This window comes from Budorcas taxicolor, chromosome 2 (genome assembly GCF_023091745.1).
Source record: "Budorcas taxicolor isolate Tak-1 chromosome 2, Takin1.1, whole genome shotgun sequence".
In the NCBI taxonomy this organism is placed as follows: domain Eukaryota; kingdom Metazoa; phylum Chordata; class Mammalia; order Artiodactyla; family Bovidae; genus Budorcas; species Budorcas taxicolor.
In genome coordinates, this window is record NC_068911.1 from 49708003 (window position 1) to 49731565 (window position 23563).

The 23563-nt window shown below is 58.8% G+C and overlaps 1 protein-coding gene across 4 annotated transcripts in view; it reads left to right on the plus strand.

Moving 5' to 3' along the window:
• The window catches only part of BIN1 (bridging integrator 1), a 55362-nt gene that overhangs the window by 12909 nt on the left and 18890 nt on the right, over positions 1-23563 (plus strand). For all 4 annotated transcript variants that reach the window (XM_052663647.1, XM_052663656.1, XM_052663664.1 and 1 more), the window contains exons 2-6: positions 15173-15253; positions 21073-21127; positions 21345-21439; positions 22124-22219; positions 23126-23233. In XM_052663647.1, coding sequence (XP_052519607.1) covers positions 15173-15253; positions 21073-21127; positions 21345-21439; positions 22124-22219; positions 23126-23233 — 435 coding nt within the window. The remainder of the gene's footprint in view (positions 1-15172; positions 15254-21072; positions 21128-21344; positions 21440-22123; positions 22220-23125; positions 23234-23563) is intronic.

The following is a 23563-nucleotide window of genomic DNA, read 5'->3' on the forward strand; positions in this document are numbered from 1 at the left end:
AATTGGTGACTCTGGCAGCTCAGCTTCCCCTTCCTGTTGAATCGCGTTTCTTTTGGGAAGGAGGGCCCTTGGGGAGGAAAGGGCCAGGTAAGCTGCCTCAGCTCCTCTCAGGGAGGGATGTGGTCTCGCCCCGAGGACCTCTCTAGACCGCAAGATAGACTCCAGGGCTGATGCTCGGCCTGTGTCCTGATAAGTCAGAGATGTAGGGGCCCTTTGCGTCCACCTGATCCTCACCTCTCCACTGGGAGGGTAGAGATGGGACCCTGAGTGGTGACTGTCCAGGCTTCTGGCAGCCCCCTCATTGTCCCTTGTGGTCTCAGGCTGGGAGGGAAGGCCCCAGCTCCTGATTTCCTGCGTCTGCTGGGCTGGGAGGACCAGGACCTTCCCCTCAGGCCTCGCCTTGCCCACCATGTTTCTCTGCTCCACGCCAGCCCAAGAATAGCAGTACAGGCTTAGCAGGAGAGAGCCTGGGAAAGCCCTCCTGGTGTCCTGAACAGTCACCGCATCTGCAAGGGGCAGGGGCACCGCCCAGCTTCCCATCCCTTCTTGGCCATTCTTGTTTCCTGTGCTCACCTTCACCCTTGCTTGGTCTGTGCTCCCTCCCAGCCCCTTCCCAGCCTTCTTCCAGCTCCGCCACCCCCAACCAGGGGAAAGCAGTGGGCCTGGGCCTGGGCTGGGAGAGGACCACCTTGTTCTGAACCGGCGAGAACCTGTGAGTCCCCACCCTTTGACCCACCACATCTGCGAAGTGGAGCGTCCTCACAGGTGCTGGGGACTTGGAATCAGTCCACGGGCAGAGGTAGGGGAGCCCCTGGGGCTGCCCCCTGGGCAGCCGGGGGCCTGGGAGTGACCGCGGGACTGAGGGTGGGGAGGGGTGGTGGCCCTCCCCACTGCAGTGTGGTGGGTGGGGTGTGTGCCTGCGCTTTTGCTTGGCAGGACCGGGTGGAACTATTTAAAGCTGACTCTGGGCATCAGCTCCTGTGAATGACACAATAATAAGAAAGCAATACTGTGTTGGGGAAAAAATACCACGGCTTATGTCCTTTAGGTACTTGTTAATCATTCCCGGTTCACAGATGTGGCTATGGACGATTCCGAGTGGTAAAATGAAGGAATAGCCTGGTCGCACATTAGGTTGAACAGACATAGGCAAAGGGCTGAGGGCATTTACAGGACTGAGTGAGTTCATGTACCTGAGGTGAGATCAGGAAAGGCTGCCTGGAGGAGGTGACATGGAGGAGGTGACTTGGCCTGGCATCAGTGGGGAAGAGATTTCTTAATGAATATTGCGGGGGTGCCCGTGGTCCCTCCCGGGTCAGACTTGGCCCCAGGCGGGTGCGTGGAGGCAGGACCTTCCGCTGCCCGCCCCGGGCTCTGGCTCCGTGCTCTGTTGACCTGGGGGTGGGCTCCTGCTTTGCTGCTGCTCTACAAGGGCTGTCCCCTCACCCAGCCCAGGAAGCAGCTGATGAGGGGTGGTGGGAGCTGGCCGGGCTCGAGGGGCGGATTCCACCCCTCTGCTGATGGCCGGCGTCCTGGCGCCTGCCTGGAGCTGAGAATAGCACCCACACTTGCACGGAGGGGACAGGTGGGCGGGCGGTGGCTCTGGTGGGGGGGCGCGGTGCTGACATCTCTGAACAGGTGGCCTGGAGGGCTGGGCCCAGGGCAGGGCTGCGGCGTCCTCACCCAGCCCCACCCAGCCCCTCCTCAAGCGGCCAGAGGGTGGGCTTGTGGCACTGCTATCCAGGGTGCCCTGGCTGGGAGCCCTCCCTGGCTCCTCTGTAGCGTGGGCTGTGTCCGGGCTCAGCGTGGGAGGTTAGGGATCAGGGCGCCCCAGGGCCACGCGTGGTGGCTGCTGCAGGGCATCAGAGGCCAGAACTTCCAGCTGCTGTTTGGGCTCAGGAGCAGGGTTATGGTGGTGGGGCTGCTGGCAGGGTCCCGGCAGAGCCAGGGGGGTCAGGGGGAGTCTGCTGAGGGAGGTGGGGCCAGGAGCGGGAGGTAGGGCGCGGTGGGGCGAGTTGTCTCCTTGTAAGCCTGGGTGAGTCATGGGGAGCTCGGGGCACCAGGCACCAGCGCAGAAAGGCATGTGTGGGCTGGGCTGGGGAGGGACAGGGGTTAGAGAGAGCGGACTGGCTTGGGTGGGCACAGTCCTAGGTCACCAGGGGTCAAGGGGCGGCGGGGGGTGGGGGGAGGCCAGCGCCCCGCTCTGTGCTAGACCCTCTGACCTACGCAGCCCGAGTTCATCCTCACACTTCCCTGAGGGAGAGGTCTTGGCTCAGTTTTACTGATGAGACTCAGGGCTCCAAAAGATGAAATTCCTTGTGCAGGGATACACAGCCTGGACCTGCTCCTTATGTCTCCCGCCCCGCCTTCGACTCTCCGCATCAGAAGGGGTCCAGAGGGCCCTCCTTTCTTTCCTTTCTCTTAGTCACCGGCCAGACCAGACTTGGAGCTGGTTGCCAGGGGTGGGAGCCACTGGGGGGCCATGCGTGAGGAGGGGGGCCTCAGGAGCCCAGCGGTGGGCCTGCCTTGGCCGCCCGTCCCCACCTCTCTGCCCAACATCTCTGGGGACATCCAGCTCACAGTGACCCGCAGGTTCCTTTCCTCTCGTTGCTCACTTTTGCTGTCCCCCTCACTTTTCTCCCTGTCACCCCATCCTTCACCCCTCCTCACCTTGCTCCAGCCCGCTCTGAGGTCTGGGCAGCCTGGGACTTTAAAACTGTGAGTCAGAGCACAGCTCTCCAGACTTCCTCCTCCTCGCTGGAGTCTCAAAGCCCCATGGCCCTGCCCTGGCTGCAAGGCAGTTCATACAGTGCTTACAGCCTCTGCAGCCAGGCTCCCTGGCTGTGTGACCCCGTGGAGTTTTTAAGGCAGTGCCTCAGTTTCCACATCTGCAAAGTGGGGTAATAGTAGTACTTGCTTTGTGAGGTTATAGAGGGGATTGCTTGAGGAATCGTGCAAGGGCCTCAACTCCTGCGTTCCAGGGCATCTTCCTCCTCCGCCCACCCTCCTGTCCTCTTTCACACGCTAGCCTTGCTCTTCCCACCCCAGGGCCTTTGCACATGCTGTGGCCCCTGCCTGGCATGCTCTCTCTCCTTCATCAGGTCACTTTCCTGAGCCCCACCCTTTCCGTGCCCTGCACTGTTTTTGTTCGATTGCCACTGGACATGCCTCCGTTGGAACACTGACCCCTCCAGGGCAGAGATATTGCTCTGCTCACTGTAGAGCACAGCTGGGCAGCTGGGGGAGGGCATCGCAGACCACCAAGCCTCAGCTCCAGTCCCAGCCCTAGGTGCCTAGGGGCCAAGTCCACTTCCCCTTCTCTGTGAGGGCCAAACCCATGGGGGATGGTGGGGGGTGAGCGGGCAGTGAGGAGCGGGCAGCCTGGGCCCACCCTGAGAAGTTGGTGAAAAGTTCCTTTGTTGCCCTGGAGTGTGGGTCAGGTGGGGTGAAGGCTGGAAGGGTGGGGTCTGGACGGCAGGGTGGTGCCTGAGTGCTGAAGGAGGTGGCTTTCCCCTCTGGGTGGCCCTGGCCCTTCCAGAAGCCCTCCTATCCTCATGGAGGCCTCTCCTGGAGGTTCTGGATCTGTTGACATCTAGGAATGCACTCAGCCTGATGGGTGGTCCCAAGGGGAGAAGGCAAGTCATGGCCAAGCCTGGGCCGCTCCTGCACCCTCTCGGGGCTCTAGGGCACCCCTTGTGGCCTGACCCCCCTCCCCAGGCTCCCACACATGGAAGGGGGCTCCTTTTGCGCCAGTGGGTTTGGGGACCGATGGCTGTGTTCAGATTCTAGATCCTGTTTACTTACCCCGGGACCAGGGATGCTAGGCCTCAAGTCTCCTCATCTGAACACCTCCCTCTCTGAGAGAGCGCTTGGCAGCCGCTGGGGACACCTGTGGATTAACGACTCCTTCTGCCTCGTGGGTGCCGCCTCACCCCACTGGCCCAGCCCAGCCCCCTCCTGGAACTCCCAACCCCTTCCCCACTTTGGCCCCTGCCCCTCTGCTCCCCTGCCTCTGTTCTCAGCTGTTCCAGCCTCCCCCACCCACCGCAGCCCACCCTAGCTTCCTCTGGGGTCTGGTGGCCTTGCTCTGGCTGCTGGCCACTAGCTTATCTGCTGAACAGGCTGGAATGTCAGGCTTCCTGGGAAGGGGAGCGGGGAGAAAGGAGAGGAGGGCAGGGTTTCTCAGCTGGAATCATTTGGAAACTTCTTACCTGGGGTCAGAGCCCTTCCCTTCCATCTGGCAGTGGGTGTGCAGGAGGAGACCCCCCACCCCACCCAACCCAGTCCCTACCTTTCCCAGGGGCCTAGCTGGGAGGCTGGGAGAGGCTGGTTTTGACCAGACAGTTGTATTTCAAGGCATTGTTGTGGGACTGACATACACGGCAGCCAAGTCTTTATGTACCAGTTAAGGACGTAAAAAAAGAACACCAAACATCACTTTTTACTCTCACCAGTATTTCAAAAGGAAAGGGAAAATCACTAAAAGAGGAAGGAGATAATTTTAGAGTGACAGTCTCCCAAGAAAGGCCCTTTGGCTTCCTCAGTAGGTCAGCCGTTCTTAACCAGGGGCCCACGGAAAGGATGATGAATCTCTGTGGACTGGTGTCAGAGGACAACGACTTCCAGAACATGAGGACTTGTGAAAAAAAAAAAAAAGATTACTGTGGGATGAGGCCTTGGAGATTCAGGGTGGGTGGGACTTGGAAACATTTTTTTTTTGTTTTATATTTCATTGCAAAAATCCTTGCAAACTTTGCATTCTGATACACAGTCTTTGTTGCTTATGACACAAAAGTGGTTTCTTCACCAGTTAAATCTTTGGAACACAGGTGGGGCAGGAATGTTTGAGTGGGCAGACATGCTGCCTGTCATCCCCGTTTAAGAATCAAAATTCGAGGGAATTCCCTGGCACTCCCGTGGTTAAGATTGTCACTGCTCTGAGGGGCTGGGTTCGATCCCTGGTTAGGGAACTAAGATACCACAAACTGCGAGCTGCAGCCCCTGGCAGAAGAAAAGAATCATCAGTCGGGTCTGGGCGTTGAAATCCATCCTGCCTGGGGTCCTTGTTCTGCCGCTCTTTAGCTGAGCGATCTCTCTGAACCTGTTTTTTCATCTGTAAAATAAGACCCAAAGTCACACCTTTGGATGTCCTGGTGATACGAGCCCACCTGTAAGGGAGTGTCAAGGGTGCTGAGCCCCCTCAAGGTGAATCCTTGGTGCAAGCTCCCTGGGGTTGTGCCTTGCAGTGTGTTTTTTTGTGGAGCTTTGAAGGAGGAGCAGCTGCAATCCAAGGGGAGCTTTCCCTGGCAGGTGGGTGGCTGAGAGGTGACATCTCATGGTGAGGGGTCCCCTCAAGAGTGTGAGCTGAGCTCAGAGCACTTCCCCAAGAGGAAGGTGGGATGACAGTCACCACCTTCTAGCCACCAGCCTGGGAAGATGGAGGTCCAAGGATGGGGGTGCAGAGGAATCAGGGGAGGGGTCTCTCTCTTGGGGACAGCCTTGTGTGTGTACTGGATTAGGGAGAAGGATCTGAGTCAGAAGGTCCCCGTCTCCTCTGAGATGCTCTTGCCCGGAGCCGGCCCTTCCCGGGCCATGACCCCGGTTGGTTCCCCTGGGAGCCTGTTGCTTTCTCTTTCTCTGGTTTTCTCTCCAGCTCCCTTCTGCATTCTGGATTCTTCTTCCACAATGTCTGCTGGCCCCTACTCAGCTTCTCGCCTGGCTCTGTGGCTTCTGGATGGTTCCTGCCACCTTCTCACTGTGCCTGGAGTCGACCGAAGGGTCATGGGCAGGAGCCGTGTCAGGGAGCGTGTGTGTGTCTGTGCAGACAGGTCGGTGAGCACCAGCGTGTGGACACGTGAGGGTGCAGACGGGCCCACTTGGGGGGCCTACGTTGGGGGACATTCTTGCCTCCTGGGGGTGGAATGCTGTTCCTGGCTTTTGCCCAAGGCCAGCATTTTAACATTTATCTTTCTTAAAAAGTCACTGCCCTTTTGGGAAGTCGACAGGCTGAGTCTGACACCGCAGGAGGGCTGAGGCGTCTTATCGGCCAGGCCTCTTGCTGTGCCTTCTGGAAGCCCTGTGTTCTGGGCTCTGCTCCCGGGCAGAAGAAGCCTGAGCTGCTTCTCCCCACTGTCGTTCACAACTGGGCCAGGGAGGCCAGGCCCCTCAATCTAGCCCCTCTCTGCCCGGTCCTCTCTCAACGCCAGGGCACAGCGACAGCTCCCAGGCTGCAAACTGTGTCCCCCTGGCCAGCAGATCGCCAGTCTCAGGCGTAAGTACTGTGGCTCTGGTGGCAGAGACGTCCAGCATGTCCATGTGCGTGAGCTCGTGGGCCCTCAGAGGGAGAGGCAGAGTTTTCCTTGCTGGATGACAAGGTGAAGCTGCCCCCCGGTGCAGTGACTAGCCAGGCTGCGGGCAACAGCTGTACCCCAAGAATGGCATTCAGTGAAAAGGGCCTCGGAGCCAGGAGCCCTGCATCCAGTCCTGGCCTGTCCACAGCCTCTTCACTCGAAATGGGGGTGCCAAGGCCTGCTGGAGGAAGAGGCCCAGGGACCCAGACTGCAGCTTAGTGCCCAGAGGGGGTCAGCCAGGCCAGCCGCCTGGGCCAGAGGCGCCTCTGCATCCCCAGGGATCAGTCAGCGGGCGGTGTGGCCTCAACCGTGACCCAGTGACAGACCCAGCGGGCAGCTGCTAGGGCCCTGAGTCCAGCCCACTTGCCACAGCAGACGAGATCTGAGCCACACTTGCTCGGCGACCACAAAGCTACCAGACTCTCCTGGGGTCGAGCTGTGGCCAAATTCCTTCCTTTTCTCATCTCTAAAGTAGGGGTGAGAATACTCAGAGGAGGCCAGGCATAAAAACGGCAAGAAAGGACTAGGACTGGGACGCCCAGGAGCAGTGAGCACACCTCTCCTTGAAGGGAACCCGAGCTTCTTTGGGAAAGGGCTGATTGTAGGCCCAGGGCAGGGACATACCCCCCTGAGCCTGGAACATCTCGCAGTGTGAGGAAACAAGGACATGCCCAAAGACTAGTGGAGGCACGTCCTCAGGCTCCCACTGGCCAAATTTAGGACAGTTTGAACATCAAAATGAATAATGATAGTAATAGGCTATAAAACATTGAATGCAAAATGGAGGCAAGAGTCCGTAATGATGTCCCTATAAAGACATGACCTGTATAAACACCAGGTAATACAGAGGAGGGTAGAGGCCCTCAATAACAGTTAGTCCCGGCAGAGATGAGAGATGCGGAGCCTCTCAGACTTTCATTTGCACACAGGGCATAAGGGGTCTTGTCAAAATGCATTGTCAAATCCAACAGTTCCAGGGCGGAGCCTGAAATTCTGCATTTCTACCAGATGACCAACGGGCTGTGATGCTGTTGGTTCATGGACCCCACTTTGCGTAGTAGAGTATTAAATGGACATAAAAGCATCAGGTAAAAAGTTACTGGCTGTAAACATTCATGCAGGGATGATGTATCGACCCTCAGATGACTAGTTAATTACCTAGAGGAAAGTCACCTTAGTCACACCAGAGGTCTGGCAAACACTGCCCAACCTGTGCATGTGGTCAAGCTGAGCGCCGGAAGCAGGAGACGCCCCGAGGTGATGCTGTTGAAGGACACGTTGCCTCTGTAGTATGCTTGCCAAAACAATGTTTAATCTGGACTCAATCACGAGGAAGTGAGCAGATGAACCTAGAGTGTAGGTCATGCTCCACGGGACTGGTTTGCATGCTTAAAAAAATGTCTGTTTGGCACAGGGTCCGATACTCAGTATTTTGTAATAACCTATAAGGAAAAGAATCTGAGAAAGAATATATATATATATATCTTACAACTGAATCACTTTGCTGTACACCTGAAACTAACGCAACATTGTAAGTCAACTTTGCTCCAGTAAAAAACTGTCAATACAGTGAAAGAGAACCAAAATGTACAGTGAATAGGTGTGGGGAAGTATTCTGGATTGAAGGAGACAGGAGACACGACGACAACCCAGTGCAGTGCGTATGCCAAGTGAAGGAAGTCAGAAAGGAAGGTGAATACCGTGTGACATCACCCACATGGGATTTGAAATACGGCACAAACGAACCCACCTGTGAAACAGAAACAGGCTCAGAGAACAAACTCGTGGCTGCCGAGGGCGAGGGGCACGAGGGGGCGGTCCACCGGGAGTTCGGGGTTAGCAGACCAACTCTAAGTAAACAATAAGATCCTACTGTATAGCGGAGGGCCATCCCTCAATGGGTGGAGAATCTGCCTGTCATGGGGGAGCCACGAAAGACGCAGGTTTATCCCTGGGTTGGGACGATTGCCTGGAGAAGGACATGGCAACCCACTCCAGTATTCTTGCCTGGAGAATCCCATGGATGGAGGAGCCTGGTGGGCTACAGTCCACGGGGTAACACAGAGGCAGACACGACTGAAGAGACTGGTCATGCATCCATGCACGTATAGCACAAGGAACTCTACACAGTATGTCGTGATAGACCGTGATGGAAAACAGTATGAAAAGGAATGTGTGGGTGTATGTATATATATATATCGAATCATATATATATACACTGAATCATATATATGTATGTATAACTGAACCACTTTACAGCAGAAACTAACTCAACATTGTAAATCAACCATTCTTGTTGTTCAGTAGCTCAGTCCTGTCCAACTCTTTGCAACCCTATGGACTGCAGCACGCCAGGCTCCTGTCCTTCACCATCTCCCGGAGCTTGTTCAAACTCATGTGCATTGAATCAGTGATGCCATCCAACCATCTCGTCCTCTGTCGTCTCCTCCTCCTCCTCCCTTCAATCTCTCCCAGCATCAGAGTCTTTTCTAATGAGTCGGCTCTTTGCATCAGGTGGCCAAAGTATTGGAGCTACAGCTTCAGCATCAGTCTTTCAACTGAAAATCCAGGATTGATTTCCTTTAGGATTGAAGCAACTATATTTCAATTCAAAAAGCAGTGTGTGAACCACATTTGGATCCCAGATCAAAAAACAAATAACGCAAACATAAGGGAGATGGAGGGGACAAGTAGGCGTGTTTGCACGTGGACGTGTGCTGGATAATAGTAACAAGAGTAAACACTGGGTGTTCTCTGGTATTACGGGGGTTTAGGAGAATATTCTTATTCTTTGGAAATGTGCCAAAGTAGTTAGGCGTGAAGGACTGGGTTAAAGGTCATGATGTCTGCAGCTCCTTTCCAGGGGTTGGGCTCACAAATAAACAAACGAACCAGGCTATTTAAATAGAGAGAAAGAAAAGGTGGCCCCTGGTGACAGTTGGTGAGTTGAGGGCAGGACAGATGGCAGTCTATCATACTATTCTTCCAACTTCTTTTGCGGTTTATAGGGTTTATATTTGAGACTAGAAGTTGGGGAGGGGGCCTATGGAATGTGGCAGTACCTGGTGGGCTGGGGCTTAACTCTCCCTACTCTCTCCTGGCTCTGCTGAGGCCCTGCCCGATTGGCTCCTGGGTTATTGGGAAGCTGGGAGGAGTGTGGGACTGAGTGTCCATCATGGGGGCCAGGTGCCTGGGCACCATATGGGCAGGAGGACCGTGAGGCCAGTTGTGAGCATAGCTCTCGGGCAAGGCTGATACTCCGTGTGTGGGCGGGAGGGCCGAGCAGGTGGGCAGGAGACAGGGGGACCCCTCAGATGTCAGGCAGTGAGCCGGAGACCCTGAGGCCGTGGGCACTTGGGGCAGAGTGTCTTACCCTGGCATGTCTACCAGGGGAGGGGACAGCTCCAGTCACCAGCTGGCCTTTGGTCCAATTCTCATGGCCCCTTCTTGCCTCTTGAGGTGTCTCCCTCCAAATGTATCCCAGCTGTGTGACCCATGGGAAAGGCTAGCCTTCCACCTGCCCACCCATCACCCAGACAGTCTGTGTGTCTGTCCATGCACCCCTGCCCACCTGGGAGCCTCTGTGAGCCTGTGAGGGCGTGCATCCTGTTGCTGTGGTCCCGACCGCAGGCTTTGCCGGCGGGGGAGGAGGAAGTACGATAGTGACGCCCAGCCGCCCGGCACAGCTCATTCTGCGACCAACCTCGACTGAGGCCGTGGCCTTGGAGTGCTGGGAGATGATGAGGAAGGTGAAGGCCCCCTGGGGTCTCAGCCGCTGGGTGATGGGTGCCAGGGGAGCTGTCTGTGTATGTGTGAGAAAGAGTGTGGACGGGGGTGCTGGGGATGCTCTGGATGGGGGGTGGTCCTTCATCTCTGCTGGTCGCTAGAAGAGCTTTTCCTGTCTGGCCCAGAGCCTGGGGACCGGGGCTTCCCTCCTGGGCCTCCAGGCTCAGCTCTTTTCCCCAACCTTGGCTTCTAGAAAGTGCTTATTCTTACCTTGTGCCACATGCCCAGATGTGGGCATGTGTTCCCACACAGGTAGGGGGCTGCCATGCTCTGAGGGCAAAGAGGGGTCCCAGAGGGCTCCTGGGGTCAGCCTAGGGTTGAGGGCCTGTGGGCGTGCTCCCCTGCCCTTGCTGGCCCAGCTGGGGTGGCGTGGAGAGGGCCAGGTCTGCTGGGTGCCCCCCCACCTCCAGTTTGGGTGCGCTTCTTCCAGTCTGGAGCTTGGGAGAAGCCCTTTGCCTGCTCCTGAGTGTGAGGCCCTAGGTGTCCTGATTTGCCTGTCGTCTGTCCCACGAAGGTAGAGACCGTAGCTGGGAGGAGGGGTGTGTGGGGTCTGTAAAGTGCTGTGCTGGGTGAGCAGTGAGTGATAACTTGCTCCTGTTTCGAAGGACACTAGCCCTGGGCGCCCTTTCTGGGTTTGGTGGCCGGGTGCGCAGCACAGCTGTGTGGAAGCTGTCCCCATGGGTGGCCTGCCCTCTGGCTCACTGGCTGGCCAGGAGCAGAGGAGCGGGCCTGGAAAGGCCCCGCAGCCGAGGCCTGTGGGCTGTGAGAGAGGCTGGGGAGGGGCACGCAGGAAGCTGTCCCTGAGCCCTGGTACTCAGAGGCGCTCAGCCGTGCCCTGTGGGCCTCCTGCCCTGCCCCGGGAGGGCCCCCCGGCCCTGAGTCACAGCCCAGCCTCTGACAGGCCGGCCCGCAGATGTTGTCAGGAGGAGGCTCATTCTGCCACCAACTCCCCTCACTCGGCGCTGCTGGGGATTGGTCACACCGAGGTTTTCAGCCCCTCTCGGCCGTGGTTGCACTGAGGATGTGGTGATAGGAGCAGGGCCACCAATAAGGCTTCCTGGACTGCGCTGGGCTGGGGCTGAGCAGCTCCCACCTCGGTGTGGTGGGGCTGTGACCCGTCCCCTGTCACACTGTCCCTTTGTTTATTACGAGGGAGACAAGCGAGACTAGTGTGACTTAGGGGTGTTTGCCTCACCCCCACGGATCTCTGTAGCCTCAGGCAGGGATCGGGAAGCCTACTGCCTCCAGGCCCCTCCTCACCTGACTCCTGCCCGGCCTCCGATACGTGGCTCAGCCGCCAGGCATCCCCTGAGCCCCGGCGGCCCGCCTGCTGCCCGCAGTGGCTGGCCGAGCCCCACGCAGGGTGGCCCCACGCACGGAGCATGGCCTCTGTGTCCCCCAGGCCTGTGGCCAGGGCCCCTCTTGGCGTGGCGAGGGCTCTGAGCGTGTGTGTGTGTCCCAGGTGAGGGCCCTGGTGGCGGCTGGACAGAGCTGCCCTGGGGCCTGTGAGTGTGGGGACAGATCGTGCAGGGCTCAGCAGCTGTTAGGTGGCAGGGCAGGATAGGGTGTGGTCCGGGTGCCCCCGGGGCCAGTGGGAAAGGCCTCTTTCCCAGTGTCTGGGGTGCAGCAGGGGCCGCGCTCTGGAGGGTGGGAAACACGCAGCCGTCGGGGCTGTGGGGCTTCACTGCACCAAGTTTAGTCCCGGTCTTTGTCCTGGGGTGGGTGGTGCCCAGCTTGTGTCTCCCCGTAGCCGCACTGGGAGCTTCCCCGAGGACAGGGCCGCAGGGTGTGTGCCCTCCTCCTTTCTGTGGCGTGAGGCAGGTACAGTGAGGAGGAAACAAGACACACGCACTGAGCCTCCCCGTGCTGCGGGCACAGTGGTCACTCCCGTGTCACGGGCGGGCACTGAGCTATCAGAGGCGAGGTGAGCAGCTGGCTGGAGCTCACGCAGAGCCGTGCTGGTCCTCCCCCTCTGCAGCATCCTGCAGGCCCAGTGGGACCCACTAGAGCCAACTGATTCCTCGAGACCAGGCCTCAGATTCGTGTGAATGCCAGGTCTAACCCCTGATCCTAATGGCTACCTTCGTGGTGAGCTCTCTGCGTGTCAGGTCGAGTGTTCTCCATATAGAGCCTCTCATCTTACGTAACAGGAAACCGAGAGACGGGCTCTTTTGTTCTAGGTCGTGACTCTGACCTCAAAGTTCACAGCTCAGATGAGAACGTGTTGTGTGTCGGCCTGTTGGTGAGCTGGGGATGCAGGAAGGCTGGACACTGGCCTCGACCTCAGGCTGTGCAGGCTTGGGTGGGGCTAGAGGCAGACCCCCAGGCAATGAGGAGAGCTGGACCCAGGCCCTAAGTGGTAGAGTGGGGGGAGGAGGGGGAGGGCAGCTTCACAGAGGACGTGTCGCCTGAGCGAGGTTTTGAAGGATGAACAGGAGTCGGCTGTGTGCACCTGCCTGCCTGTGTATTTGAGTACAGAGTGTGCGTACTTGCCTTCTGTCTGGCATCTTGGGGTGCCATCCGTCTGGACTAGGAGGGTGGGTTCATGTCAGGCCCAGCACTCAGCTGTGTAGAGACAGCTCTGAAAGCCCTGTACTTGAGTACCTGTTATAGGCTAGATATGGAGACGTGTTTCACGTGAGCCTTAAGGTGGGTGCTAATGTTCTATTTCTTGACAAGATGCTTGAGATTCAGAGAGACGGTAAGAGTCCCTTTTCTCAGGGTTCTTCTAACTGCCTGTCACCATGGCTGGCCTCTTTCTCGAGGCCTGAAGGTCTCACTGGTGGCTACAGCTGGCTGGTGAACCACGCGGCTGTGTTTGATGCCTGGAGCCAGGTGTGGACACCTGGGGCCTTGGCCTCCTCGGCACCCCGATGGCAGGGAGGGGACTGGCAGTTCCTCTGATCGCGAGCATCTCCGCAGGGAGAAGGAGAGGCAGTGGGCAGGTAGTGTCACCTCCCAGTCCTCCTGCCTGAGGGCCGGCCAGGCTCTGGTCCTGCTCCCTGGGAGCCTCTGGTTTGCTCCGGTGGGCCGTGCTGGCTTTTGGAAGTTCTTTCTTTCCCACCTGGCGGTCCATTTCTCTCCTTGGCGTGGATGGGGGTGAGCCACCTGCCCGTGCTCAGGGTCAAGTGGGCCAGGCACCCCCGAAGCTCCACCCTGTTCCCATGGGGCTGCCAAGGAAGGGGGAGCCTGGATTGAGGGAAGGGCCCGTCTTCTTGCTCGTGGTTTGGTTTTGCTTTTCTCCTCAGCTCACTGTCACACTTGGCATCCGGTTGCCCTTGCCTGATGGACAGTGTCCTGGCAGAGTTACTGGGGGCCGCTCCCCAATGTGCACCGCTCCACCGCCTTTCCTCTCCATCCTTTGCGACCTCTGGCCACCTTGAGCATCTTGAAATTCCCTGACGATGGACCTCATCTTTCTGGTCCTCCTGCAGCCAGCGCTCCTCTCAGTCTGAGCTGCCACTTCTCCCAGGAAGTTTTCCTTGATTACCCAGGCTGGATACGATCTCATGTACTTCCCTCTGTCTTGGGAATGGACCCTTGTCTGATTGATCTGCTTCCCCAGCAGAGATGCCCAGGGCACAGAGCAAGTGCCTGGCAAGAGATGGCCGAATTCATTACATGATGAGAGAGAGGGTCAGAGAGCTGACTGGCCCACTGTGGCTCTGGGCAGGTGCGGGAAGGGGAGCAGAGCAGCGCAGGCCATCTTAGGGTCAGTCGGGGTTTGGGAGGGTCCTGGCTCTGTTTTGAGACTGGGCATTCCTCGGTCCAGGATCCTGACCTGGTGTTCCAACCCCGTCTGAGCTCACCCCTGCTGGGGGCTCACCTGTTTCTCTCCTCCACCTGCCGCCCCTGACCAGAGCCACCTCTTCCTTCTTACTTTTGTTGGTTGGGTCACTCTGTGCTGACCTTCATCTCCATGTTGTCCCTTCTGCTTCCTGTGGACGTGCCTGCCCAGGCCTGTGGAGGGGAGCCTCTGCCCCCCTCTCTCCCGGCACACTTCACCCTCTCTCTGCCTAATCTGTGCCCCATCTCTTATTTTTCTCTGCTCTTCCCCTGTTGCCCTCACCCATCCTTGCTTCTTGAATTCCCTCTCTCTCTGACCATAGAGAACTCTGGAGTTGGAGACAGCGGGAGCTGGGAGCTGGGAGTCTGGGAGAACCTGGTGGGCCAGCCCTTCTGCTCGGGGCTTTCAGGCTCCCTGTCCACCTTCTTTTTTTTCTAGACCTTTCTCCCTCTCCAGACTCTGGGTCTCTCTCTGCCTTCACCCACTCATCTCCCACCTGTGCCTGCCACGTCCTCTGTTTGACCCCGCCAAGAAGGGACAGCTGTGACTCACCAAGGGGAGAGTCAGCCTCTGAGATGTCGGGAATAGGGTGTGTGTCTGTGAGCCCGTGTGTACGTGCTCTTGGGTGCCTCTGTGTGCGTGAATGTGTGTGTGCTGGTGTGAGTGCCAGGGGGTGGGAGGGCGTCTAGATACGGGCTAGAATGGGTCTCAGCTGGAAATCTAGGCGGATTGGAAGCTGACTGCTAGTGACCCTCCGCCAGCCCTCCCTCCCCTCCTAGTCCTGGAGTGATTACCTCCCTCTGGGATTCGCTAGCAGTGGGCCCAAGAAATGGAGTCTTGTGGGGAGGTGGGGCCACCCCTGCCAGCCCCCTGGTGTTTGGCTCACTTTTCAGTTGCCAGGTTGGGGTGTAGCAGCCAGGGCTATGGTGTGTTACCAGCTGGGAGGGGCACCCAACCCCTCGTACTCCTGGTTTCCGTCACTACAGCAAGCCTGTCCTGCATGCCCCCTCTTAACAGATGGGTGAGCCCTGAGGAGAGGAGGGAGAGATCTCAGTGCTGCCCTTGGGGGTCACAGCAACCACAAGCCCTCTGGTGGTCCCAGTGGCCTGGGCTGGGTGATCCTGGCCGTGGGCCTCCCAGAACCCCGCTGGGGTGGAGAGGAGTCTGTGGTGTTGGTGACCTGGTGCTCTTGGTTTGGCCACTTTCCTTCTCAGTGTAACATTCTTCCCTTCTCCCTCTGCCTTGGAAGGTCCTCCAGAAACTGGGCAAGGCGGATGAGACGAAGGATGAGCAGTTTGAACAGTGTGTCCAGAATTTCAACAAGCAGCTGGTGAGTATGGGTGGCCCTTGGCCTTCGGGAGCTTGTGAAGATGGAACTGTGGCTGCCAGGTGGGAAATGTCAAGAGATGCATTTGTGGAGTAGAGGAGCTTGAGAGGGGATCAGTGCGGGCTGGTGAGTCATGGAAGACTTCTTGGAGGAGGGGGCACTGGCGCTGGCTATGGACTAGGGGAAGGGGGGAGTGTGGGGGTTTACTTTAGGTAAGATGTAAGGTTGGGGCGGGGTGGGAGTGGGAGCAAGCGTCAGATCATGGCCAGATTCTGGACAACCTTGAATGTCCAGGCAGGTGGGCTCTCTAGAAGTGTCCTGTGAGGAGAGTGGCATCTGCAAGGTTTAACACGGGAGCGGAGCAGACTGGGTTTCATTGGGCACCTGCTGAGTGTCGACTGTGCTTGGCCGAGTGGCAGGTTCCAGGCCGGGCCATTTGTAGATGGCTTGCGGATCCCTCTGACACCCCTGTAAGTCAACTGGCACCACTGTTTCCCTTTCATAGATGAAGCAGTTGAGGCTTAGAGAAGTTGGTTAATCTGCCCAAGGCCTTGCAGCTTTGGGAGTGGATTCAGACTCATACTTCTCTGGTTCTAAAAACTGCAAGTGAGTTAAAGAGCATTTGTAGCATTTCCTTTTATAGACGAAGGGCTGGTGACAGAAGGGCCTTAATTATGTGGACAGCCTGGGGGCAGTGGTTATATCCAAGGGAGGACATCCTGACCCCAAAGGGCCCTAAATACCTTGACTGGGGGTTGTACCCGAGACATTCCCCCCTCAGATGTGCTAAGTCTAGAATAAGCCATTTTGCTGACTGTATCTGAAGATAGTAGAAGTTGGGAGTGAAATGACTCTGGTGATTCTCTCCTCCCGGGGAAAGGCCAAGGAAGCAGGGACAGAGAGCTGGGCCATGGCTCTGTGGCTTCTGCAGACCAGTCCCAGTGAGTGAAAGACAGGCATGGAGGCCAGAAGAGGCCACAGGAATGGGCATGGGTGTTGGCAGTGAGGTCAAGATCTAAGCTTTGCTAGGAAAGGGGCTGGTGGGCCTACACTGGGGGCTGGGAGGGACCAGGCCTCTTCCTACTCCTGGTCCACATCTGAGGCCTCAGAAAGCACAGAAGATACCCACCAATGCTTCTGTGGCTGGAAGGGAACCCCTGGGAGAAGGGGCCTCCTTTGAAAAACTCTGACAGCCCACTGGCCCGTGGCTGGGAGCAGCTAGGAGAGGACCGGAGAGCATGATGGTAGGAAGGCTGGGGAGCATGCTGAGAGAGGGCCGGGGAGTATGCTAGGAGAAGGCCGGGAGCATGCTAGGAGAGGGCCGGAGAGCATGCTGGGAGAAGGCCAGGGAGCATGCTGGGAGAAGGCCGGGGAGCATGCTGGGAGAAGGCTGGGGAGCATGCTGGGAGAGGGCCGGGGAGCATGCTAGGAGAAGGCCGGGAGCATGCTAGGAGAGGGCCGGGGAGCATGCTGGGAGAAGGCCAGGGAGCATGCTGGGAGAAGGCCGGGGAGCATGCTGGGAGAAGGCTGGGGAGCATGCTGGGAGAGGGCCGGGAAGCATGCTGGGGGAAGGCCGGGGAGCATGCTGGGAGAGGGCCGGGGAGCATGCTGGGAGAGGACCGGGGAGCATGCTGGGAGAAGGCCGGGGAGCATGCTGGGAGAAGGCCGGGGAGCATGCTGGGAGAAGGCCGGGGAGCCTACTGGGAGAGGATCAGAGGGCATGCTGGGATAGGGCAAGTGTGCATGCTGGGAGAGGGTAGGGGAACATGCTGGGAGAGGGCCCAGGGCCAAGTTGCCCTCACCTGCCAGAGAAGCTCAACTGAGGGGTTCCTCAGAGCAGGGTTGGAAGCCCCCACGGCTACTTGTCCCCCAAGGCCAGTAATGGGAGGTGTTTCAAAGCCCGTAGCAGAGACTGCTTGTTTGGCTCTGGGTGACCGCTCTCCCCTTGGGCCTCAGTTTTCTCACCTTCAAAGTGGAGGCTTGAAGAAGAACACCGAAGTCCCCTCTAGCTCCCTGGCTTTTGGCAGGCAGTCACTGATCCTTGCCCAGAGCGGCTGGGGAGTGAAGCTAGGGCTAAAGATAGCCAGTGCTTTGGGCTCACTGGCTGTGGATACGGTAGTCATTTGAGCTGGTGCTCTGGGTGGTGTGGTCAGCTTCTCAGGGGCCGAGGGCAGAAGCAGGAGTGGGCAAATATGAGGTCTCGTTTGAGGTTCAGGGTAACCCTCCCTTAGGAGTTAGGGCAACTGGATGGTTCTGGATTTGGTTGGTGTGTGGGGGTGTCTGGGGCCTGGGGTGAGGTTCAGGATTTAGAAAGGGTCGCTAAGTGAGGATCACTCTTCTCAGGGAAGTGAATTCAGAAAGCTGCGGGGCGTGGGGAGCCCTGGGAGAGGCGAGGTGAGCTTGGGCATGGGGAGCCCTGCTCTTCATCTGGAAACACCAAGCCTAGTGGGCCAGCGCGAGTCGGGGCCAGGGATGGCGGGAGTTTGGGCTTCAAGGACACGCGTCCCCCAGCCCTTCTTCTGGGGGTGGGCCCTAGGAGAGGAGGTGGGTCGCCTTGCTGTTGCCTGCTTTCACAGGGACCCAGTTTCATAGCCCCTCTGAGCCCACTCAACTTCAGGTTTGGCATCCCTGGCCCTGTCCTCTCTGTGAAGCCCTGGAGGGCTCACTCACACTCTCACCTACCCAAGTGCTTTAAATCCAGCTCAGATTCTTGGGAGCCATTCTGGGTCCTCCAGATGGCCCAGCCTCTTCCTCCTAGGGGACCGCCTGGACCTGGCTCCCCAGGGCTCAGAGTTGCTATTTGTCAATGAGATAGGGCAGGTCTGGTTCCTTCTCATTCTTCAGGGCCCACCCAGGGCTCTCCTCCAAGTGGGCATCCCCGGCTGTCACGTAGAGATCCTCTGGCACTGACTACGGAGGTGCAGGAGTCTGGCTGGAGCCAGAGGGGTCCATGCAGGGAGCGCTTCCCTGGAAGATGGGGGCTGATGTCAGGAAGTTGGGGGACAGCCTTTGGAGGGGTGTGGGGAGTGTGGAGTGCCTGCTGGCCGGCTTGTGGGGCCACACCTGGTGTTAGTCCTGGGCTGCCAGGAGAGCAGGCTGAGGGCAGTGGCTCCAGAACTTTCTCCTTCCCCCAGCTGCTCTGCAGGGCATATGGTTAGAGCTCAGGGATCTCCGGAGAGATGTTTCTCAGAGCCAGGGTGGAGGGTAGCCTGCCGCCAGGGCCGCCTGAGGAAGCAGCTGGCTGGGGGCCCCGGCGGGGGGGACGTCGACATTAGGGACCAGCTGCAGTTGGCACAGGGGCGGCAGGGCTCCGGGCGTCCCTTGCACATCTGTGCCCAGTGTGCCTGCTCACAGCATGGCCTTGTTTGGGAAGCACAAGGGGCCCTGGTACAGCCTGAAGCCTGGGCAAGCACAGCAACCCACCCTGTGGGTGACCCCTTTCTCTGGGTGCCTTGTAGACAGATGTTGGGGGACAGTGGGGAGGGGAGCAAGCTGATGAGGCTTGGTGGGAAGAGAAGCTGGGTCTGGAAGATTCTGACATCGGATGAATACAAGAACATAGCATCATAGGTACACTTAAATCCTCGTCTCTACCACCACAGCACTTAATTGCTAAGACTGGGGAGGCTACATGGGTTGTGGGGTAGACCCTTCCTCTTGCCCCCGTCTCGGGCCCACGCGTGACCCCGATGGGCTTCCAGGGAGGTGTGAGTGCTTGTGGGCTGGCCTTGATTTCCTACTCTAATCAGCATTGAACTTGGATGTTCGGGAGATTCCTACATGGCCAGCGTTGTATACTCCATGGGGACTGAAGGAGTTTGGGAGAGGGTCTCCGTTTTTAGTGTGATGCCCTGCAACCCTCTCTGTGTGGTGTCCCACGGCTGCATTCGTTGTAACGAATAGGCAGCTGCCTGTGTTCCTGGCCCTTTCAAGACCGATTCAGCAAACTGCGGCCCACGTGCCCGGGCCTTGGAGGTCCTCACCAGCTCTGCCTGCACCAGCGTGCCCCTGGGCAAGTCTCGGAGCCTCTCAGCTTCCTTTTCCTCAGGTGGCGCCTGGTATCGAGAGGCTATGTGTGGGATGTTCTGGCCCCAGTGAGGAACTGTTGCCCCAGTTCTGAGGACTTCAGGGCAGGAGAGGGCTCTGGCCAGGAGGAGGGGCCCTGTTTGCAGGGGGGCAGGAGAGATTTGAGGGTGCTGCGGTGGGCCCATGCCTGGGGCCCGCATCCTGGCCTGCTCTCGGCAGGGGCATTGTTTGACTGACCGGGGTGGAGACCACTTTTGTCTCAGGCAGGAGCTCCAGGCTGGCAGGTGGAGCTCTGCAGGGGCGCAGGTCTCCTGGGACTACGGCTTGCTGCCGTGGTCTGTTTAGGCCTCCCTCAGAGAGCGGGACTTCCAAACAAGGTGTCCCTGAGGCATGGGCTGGCAGGGGCCCGGGAGGTCAGCCCCAGGCTCAGCCATTCACGGCCCTCCAGAGGGCTGGCTCCCTTGTGTGCCCCTCCGCACCCATCTGGTGCCCAGTGTAGAGCCCACCCCCCGAGGCTGCTCTCCATGGCCACAGTGAAGCCACTTCCGGCGCCTGCGATGTGCCGGGCGCCCTGCAGCTGCTCCGTGCACATGTGCCTGCGGTCTCCCGGGCCAGGGTCATTTGACCTGGTTGACAGATGAGGAGACTGAGGCTCTCAGGGGTTCAGGAACTTTTTTAGGGTTACATGTCTAGTATGTAGAAGGAAATGGCAACCCACTCCAGTATTCTTGCCTGGAGAATTCCATTGACAGAGGAGTCTGGCGGGCTACAGTCCATGGGGTCGCACAGAGTTGGACACGACTGAAATGCCTGGACACACATGTGGCTAGTAAGGGACAGAGCTGGGTCTCCACAGCCCCACAGCCTGTGTGTGCTTTCTCCTGCATTCCACATGGCTTCTGGAAACTTCAGCATCTCCCTGGCGGGAGTCTCAGACTTTCCTTGCTGGCCTCAACCAGCTCACCCGTCCTCACACCTGGAGCTCAGCTTTCCCGCTCCTGCCTCGTGCTGATGCCAGAGGGAGTTGGGGCTGTGCCTGTGGTTTCACCGCTCTGCTGGCCCTACTGCTCCAGGAAGCCCCTGGGGCTGCCCTCCCAGCTCCGAGGGCTTCACTCCCTGGGCCACTCCCCGCTTCCCCTTTCCCCTGCGTCTTCCCTCTCAACAGGGCCGGTGTCCTGCGAGGCCTGGTCACGACCCCACCCTTCTCTGCACTCCTTTCAAAGGCCTCCCCTTCTGGATCTCTCCTCTCCCCACCAGTTCGTCCTCTGTCCATCAGAACCCTCCTGACCCTGTAAAGGCCTGCCCCCGGCCCCCTGTCTCTGGTGGGATGCGGTGGAAGCCAACTGGCCTCAGGCAGAACCCAAGCTTTCAGGACCAGGTGCTGGGTGGTCCCTGTACCCCCATCATCTTCCTGTGCTCATGGTTGCCCGAGGGCAGGCTTGCCACCCGCCGGTCCCATCATACACACAGGCTGTGCTCCAGTGTCTCATCCAGGGTGGAGAGTCCCTGTCTTGCTGCCTTCCTTCCAGGGCTGAGAATAGTGCCTGGGAGAGAAGGTGAATGTCCCTTCAGGCACAGGGCTCCCCGGGTGGGAGCTCAGTGTGTGTCTGTGGCCAGAGAGGCAGTATCCGCTGTACCCCAAACCCAGGGTGTTTTCCTATGTGGTCTCCTGTAGGCCCCTGATGCTTTGCAGTGGGCAGCCCCTCCGTGGCAGGTGTCCCCAGGGTGTGGGAGGCAGAGGGCAGGTGTGGGCTGTGCTCCAGGCCCTCCCCTTCTCCTCTTCTTTCTCTTTGTAGACCGAGGGCACCCGCCTGCAGAAGGACCTCCGAACTTACCTGGCCTCGGTCAAAGGTAAGGGGCAGACCCGGCCTGGATGGGTGGGCTTCCTGGGACACAGAGAGGGGCCTTCCCCTCGTGGAGCTGATGGGTGCAGAGCTGGGAAGGGGAGCAGGGCTGCCAGGTATGTCCACATACCTCCTGGGCCTTTAGGGGTGGGGGCAAGGGTACCCCCTGCCCCCCCACCCCCCGCCACCAGCCCTGCCTGCAGTGTGGCCTGTCTGCCCACTAGCCATGCATGAGGCCTCCAAGAAGCTGAACGAGTGTCTGCAGGAGGTGTACGAGCCCGACTGGCCTGGCAGGGATGAAGCAAGCAAAATCGCTGAGGTGAGTGTGGGCCCAGCGGCCTTGGTCCTTGCCCTGAGGGGCCTCTGACCTCAACTGGCCGCCAGTCGCACCCTGCACCCTCTGGGAACAGCCCTTCCGGTTCCCACGTGCCGGGTGCCCTTGGGCAAGTCCCCTCCCCTCTCTGGGGGTCATTTTCTCCTCTGACACACCGTCACGCTGAGATGCGTTTCCTGTGGTGTCTGGAGGCATCTCTCCTCTCTGAGTGGTACTGCCTGGCTCAGGAAGCCTCCCTCCCTGGCCCCACCAGCCCTGGGCGTATCTCATCCTCAAGGTCACCTTGTGAAAAGGCAGGACTTGTGACCCCGTTTTATAGATGAGGTTGGGCTTCGCTCATCGCTCAGTTGGTAAAGAATCTGCCTGCGATGCAGGAGACCCGGGTTCGATTCCTGGGTCTGGAAGACCCCCTGGAGAAGGGAATGGCTACCCACTCCAGTATTTTTGCCTGGAGGATCCCATGGACAGGGGAGCCTGGCAGGCTATAGTCCATGGGGTTGCAAGAGTCTCACATGACTTAGCAACTAAGCCACCACCGCTACCACCAGTCTGAGGTTCTGAGGCACCACCCAGCTGTGGGGCGATGGCCCCTGGGTCCCTGGGAGGGGGAGCTGGCCCTGCTGCAGCCCAGCACCCCGGTGTGCACGCCTGTGCTCTCGCCTTCTGCAGAACAATGACCTGCTCTGGATGGATTACCACCAGAAGCTGGTGGACCAGGCGCTGCTGACCATGGACACGTACCTGGGCCAGTTCCCTGACATCAAGGTGAGCAGTGCTCTGGCCCTCCGCCCTGCTGTGGCCTGGCAGCCTGTGTCGGGGGGCGGGAGTGGGAGAGGGGTGCAGGGGCGTGTGGGCAGCCCAGGGCTGGAGGCAGGCCTCCCCTTCGCCTCCCAGTTCATCCTCCGGAGCTGCTCCCTCTGAGGCTAGCCTTCCAGTCCCCAGGCCTGGGCCTTTCTGAGCTGGAAACCCTGTACCTGTGTGTCTCCGGACTATGGAAGGAGACCTCGTGGAGCATGTGCGTGTGGGGCCGTGTAACTGTGGAGTGGCTCTGGGGCTGATGAAGTGTATTAAGGGGCTGGAAGGCCTGGGCGTTGTATGCCCTGTATGAGACTCTGTGTGCTTGGAAGGGAAGGTATGTATCATTGTGTGTGTCGCCTCTTATCTGGATGTATCTGTGTGACTGCGTGTGTTCAAAACGCCAGCTGCCCTTGCTGGGCCCAGGTAAGTTAGGACTAGTCGGTGTGTCAGGATCTCCACGGAGGCAGCTGGGACCCCAGGTGCTCCCGACACACAGGCAGAGCTGTCTAGAGCTCAGGTAGTGACCGTGGTGCTGGGCCCCATCCTCTGGAGGGGCCACAGTCCGTGCTGGGCCCTGGCCACACAGTGCAAAGGTTCCTGAAGGAGTTTTACAAGGAGTGCAGGAGGGAGGCTGGTGGGGTGGCTCAGGAGGAGAGAAGCCTTGAAGGGGTGAGCTCTTTGCTGCCAGAAATGTTCACACGAGTGTCTCAGGCAACTGTGAGACAGACTTGCTGAGCCTGGGGTCGGCTCAGGGGTCAGCTCAGGGGTCGGCGGCCCTGAGCCCTCTGGGTTCATCCAGGCCCCCTTGCCTGGGTCAGCATCTCAGCATGGGCTCCAGGCCCTGTTCAGCCGCCTCCTCCTTCCATACTTCAGTCACGTATCGCCAAGCGCGGGCGGAAGCTGGTGGACTACGACAGTGCCCGGCACCATTACGAGTCCCTTCAAACTGCCAAAAAGAAGGATGAAGCCAAAATTGCTAAGGTAAGGCTGGCCGTGGTGGCTGCTGGGGGAGAATCTTTGGGAGTCTCCGCAGGGGGCCTTCCTCCTGTGCTCCACCACCCCCTCTGCAGGCTTGTCACTGCGCCCTGGCGGGCAGGGGTCCTTGGCCCCCTTTGCAGAGGGATTCACAGCCAGTGACTAGTTCCGAGTCACAGGTCACAGGGCGAGTGAGTGGGAGCCCTCTTGGGCCTGATGGGTGGGGCCCCCGCCTGGCCTGTCCCCTGGCCCCTCCGCCTGTCCTGAGGCCGCTTTCCAGGATGAGAGCAGGCCTGGCTTGGGTTTCACTGGCCCAGCCCCTCCTGGCCTGGTGTG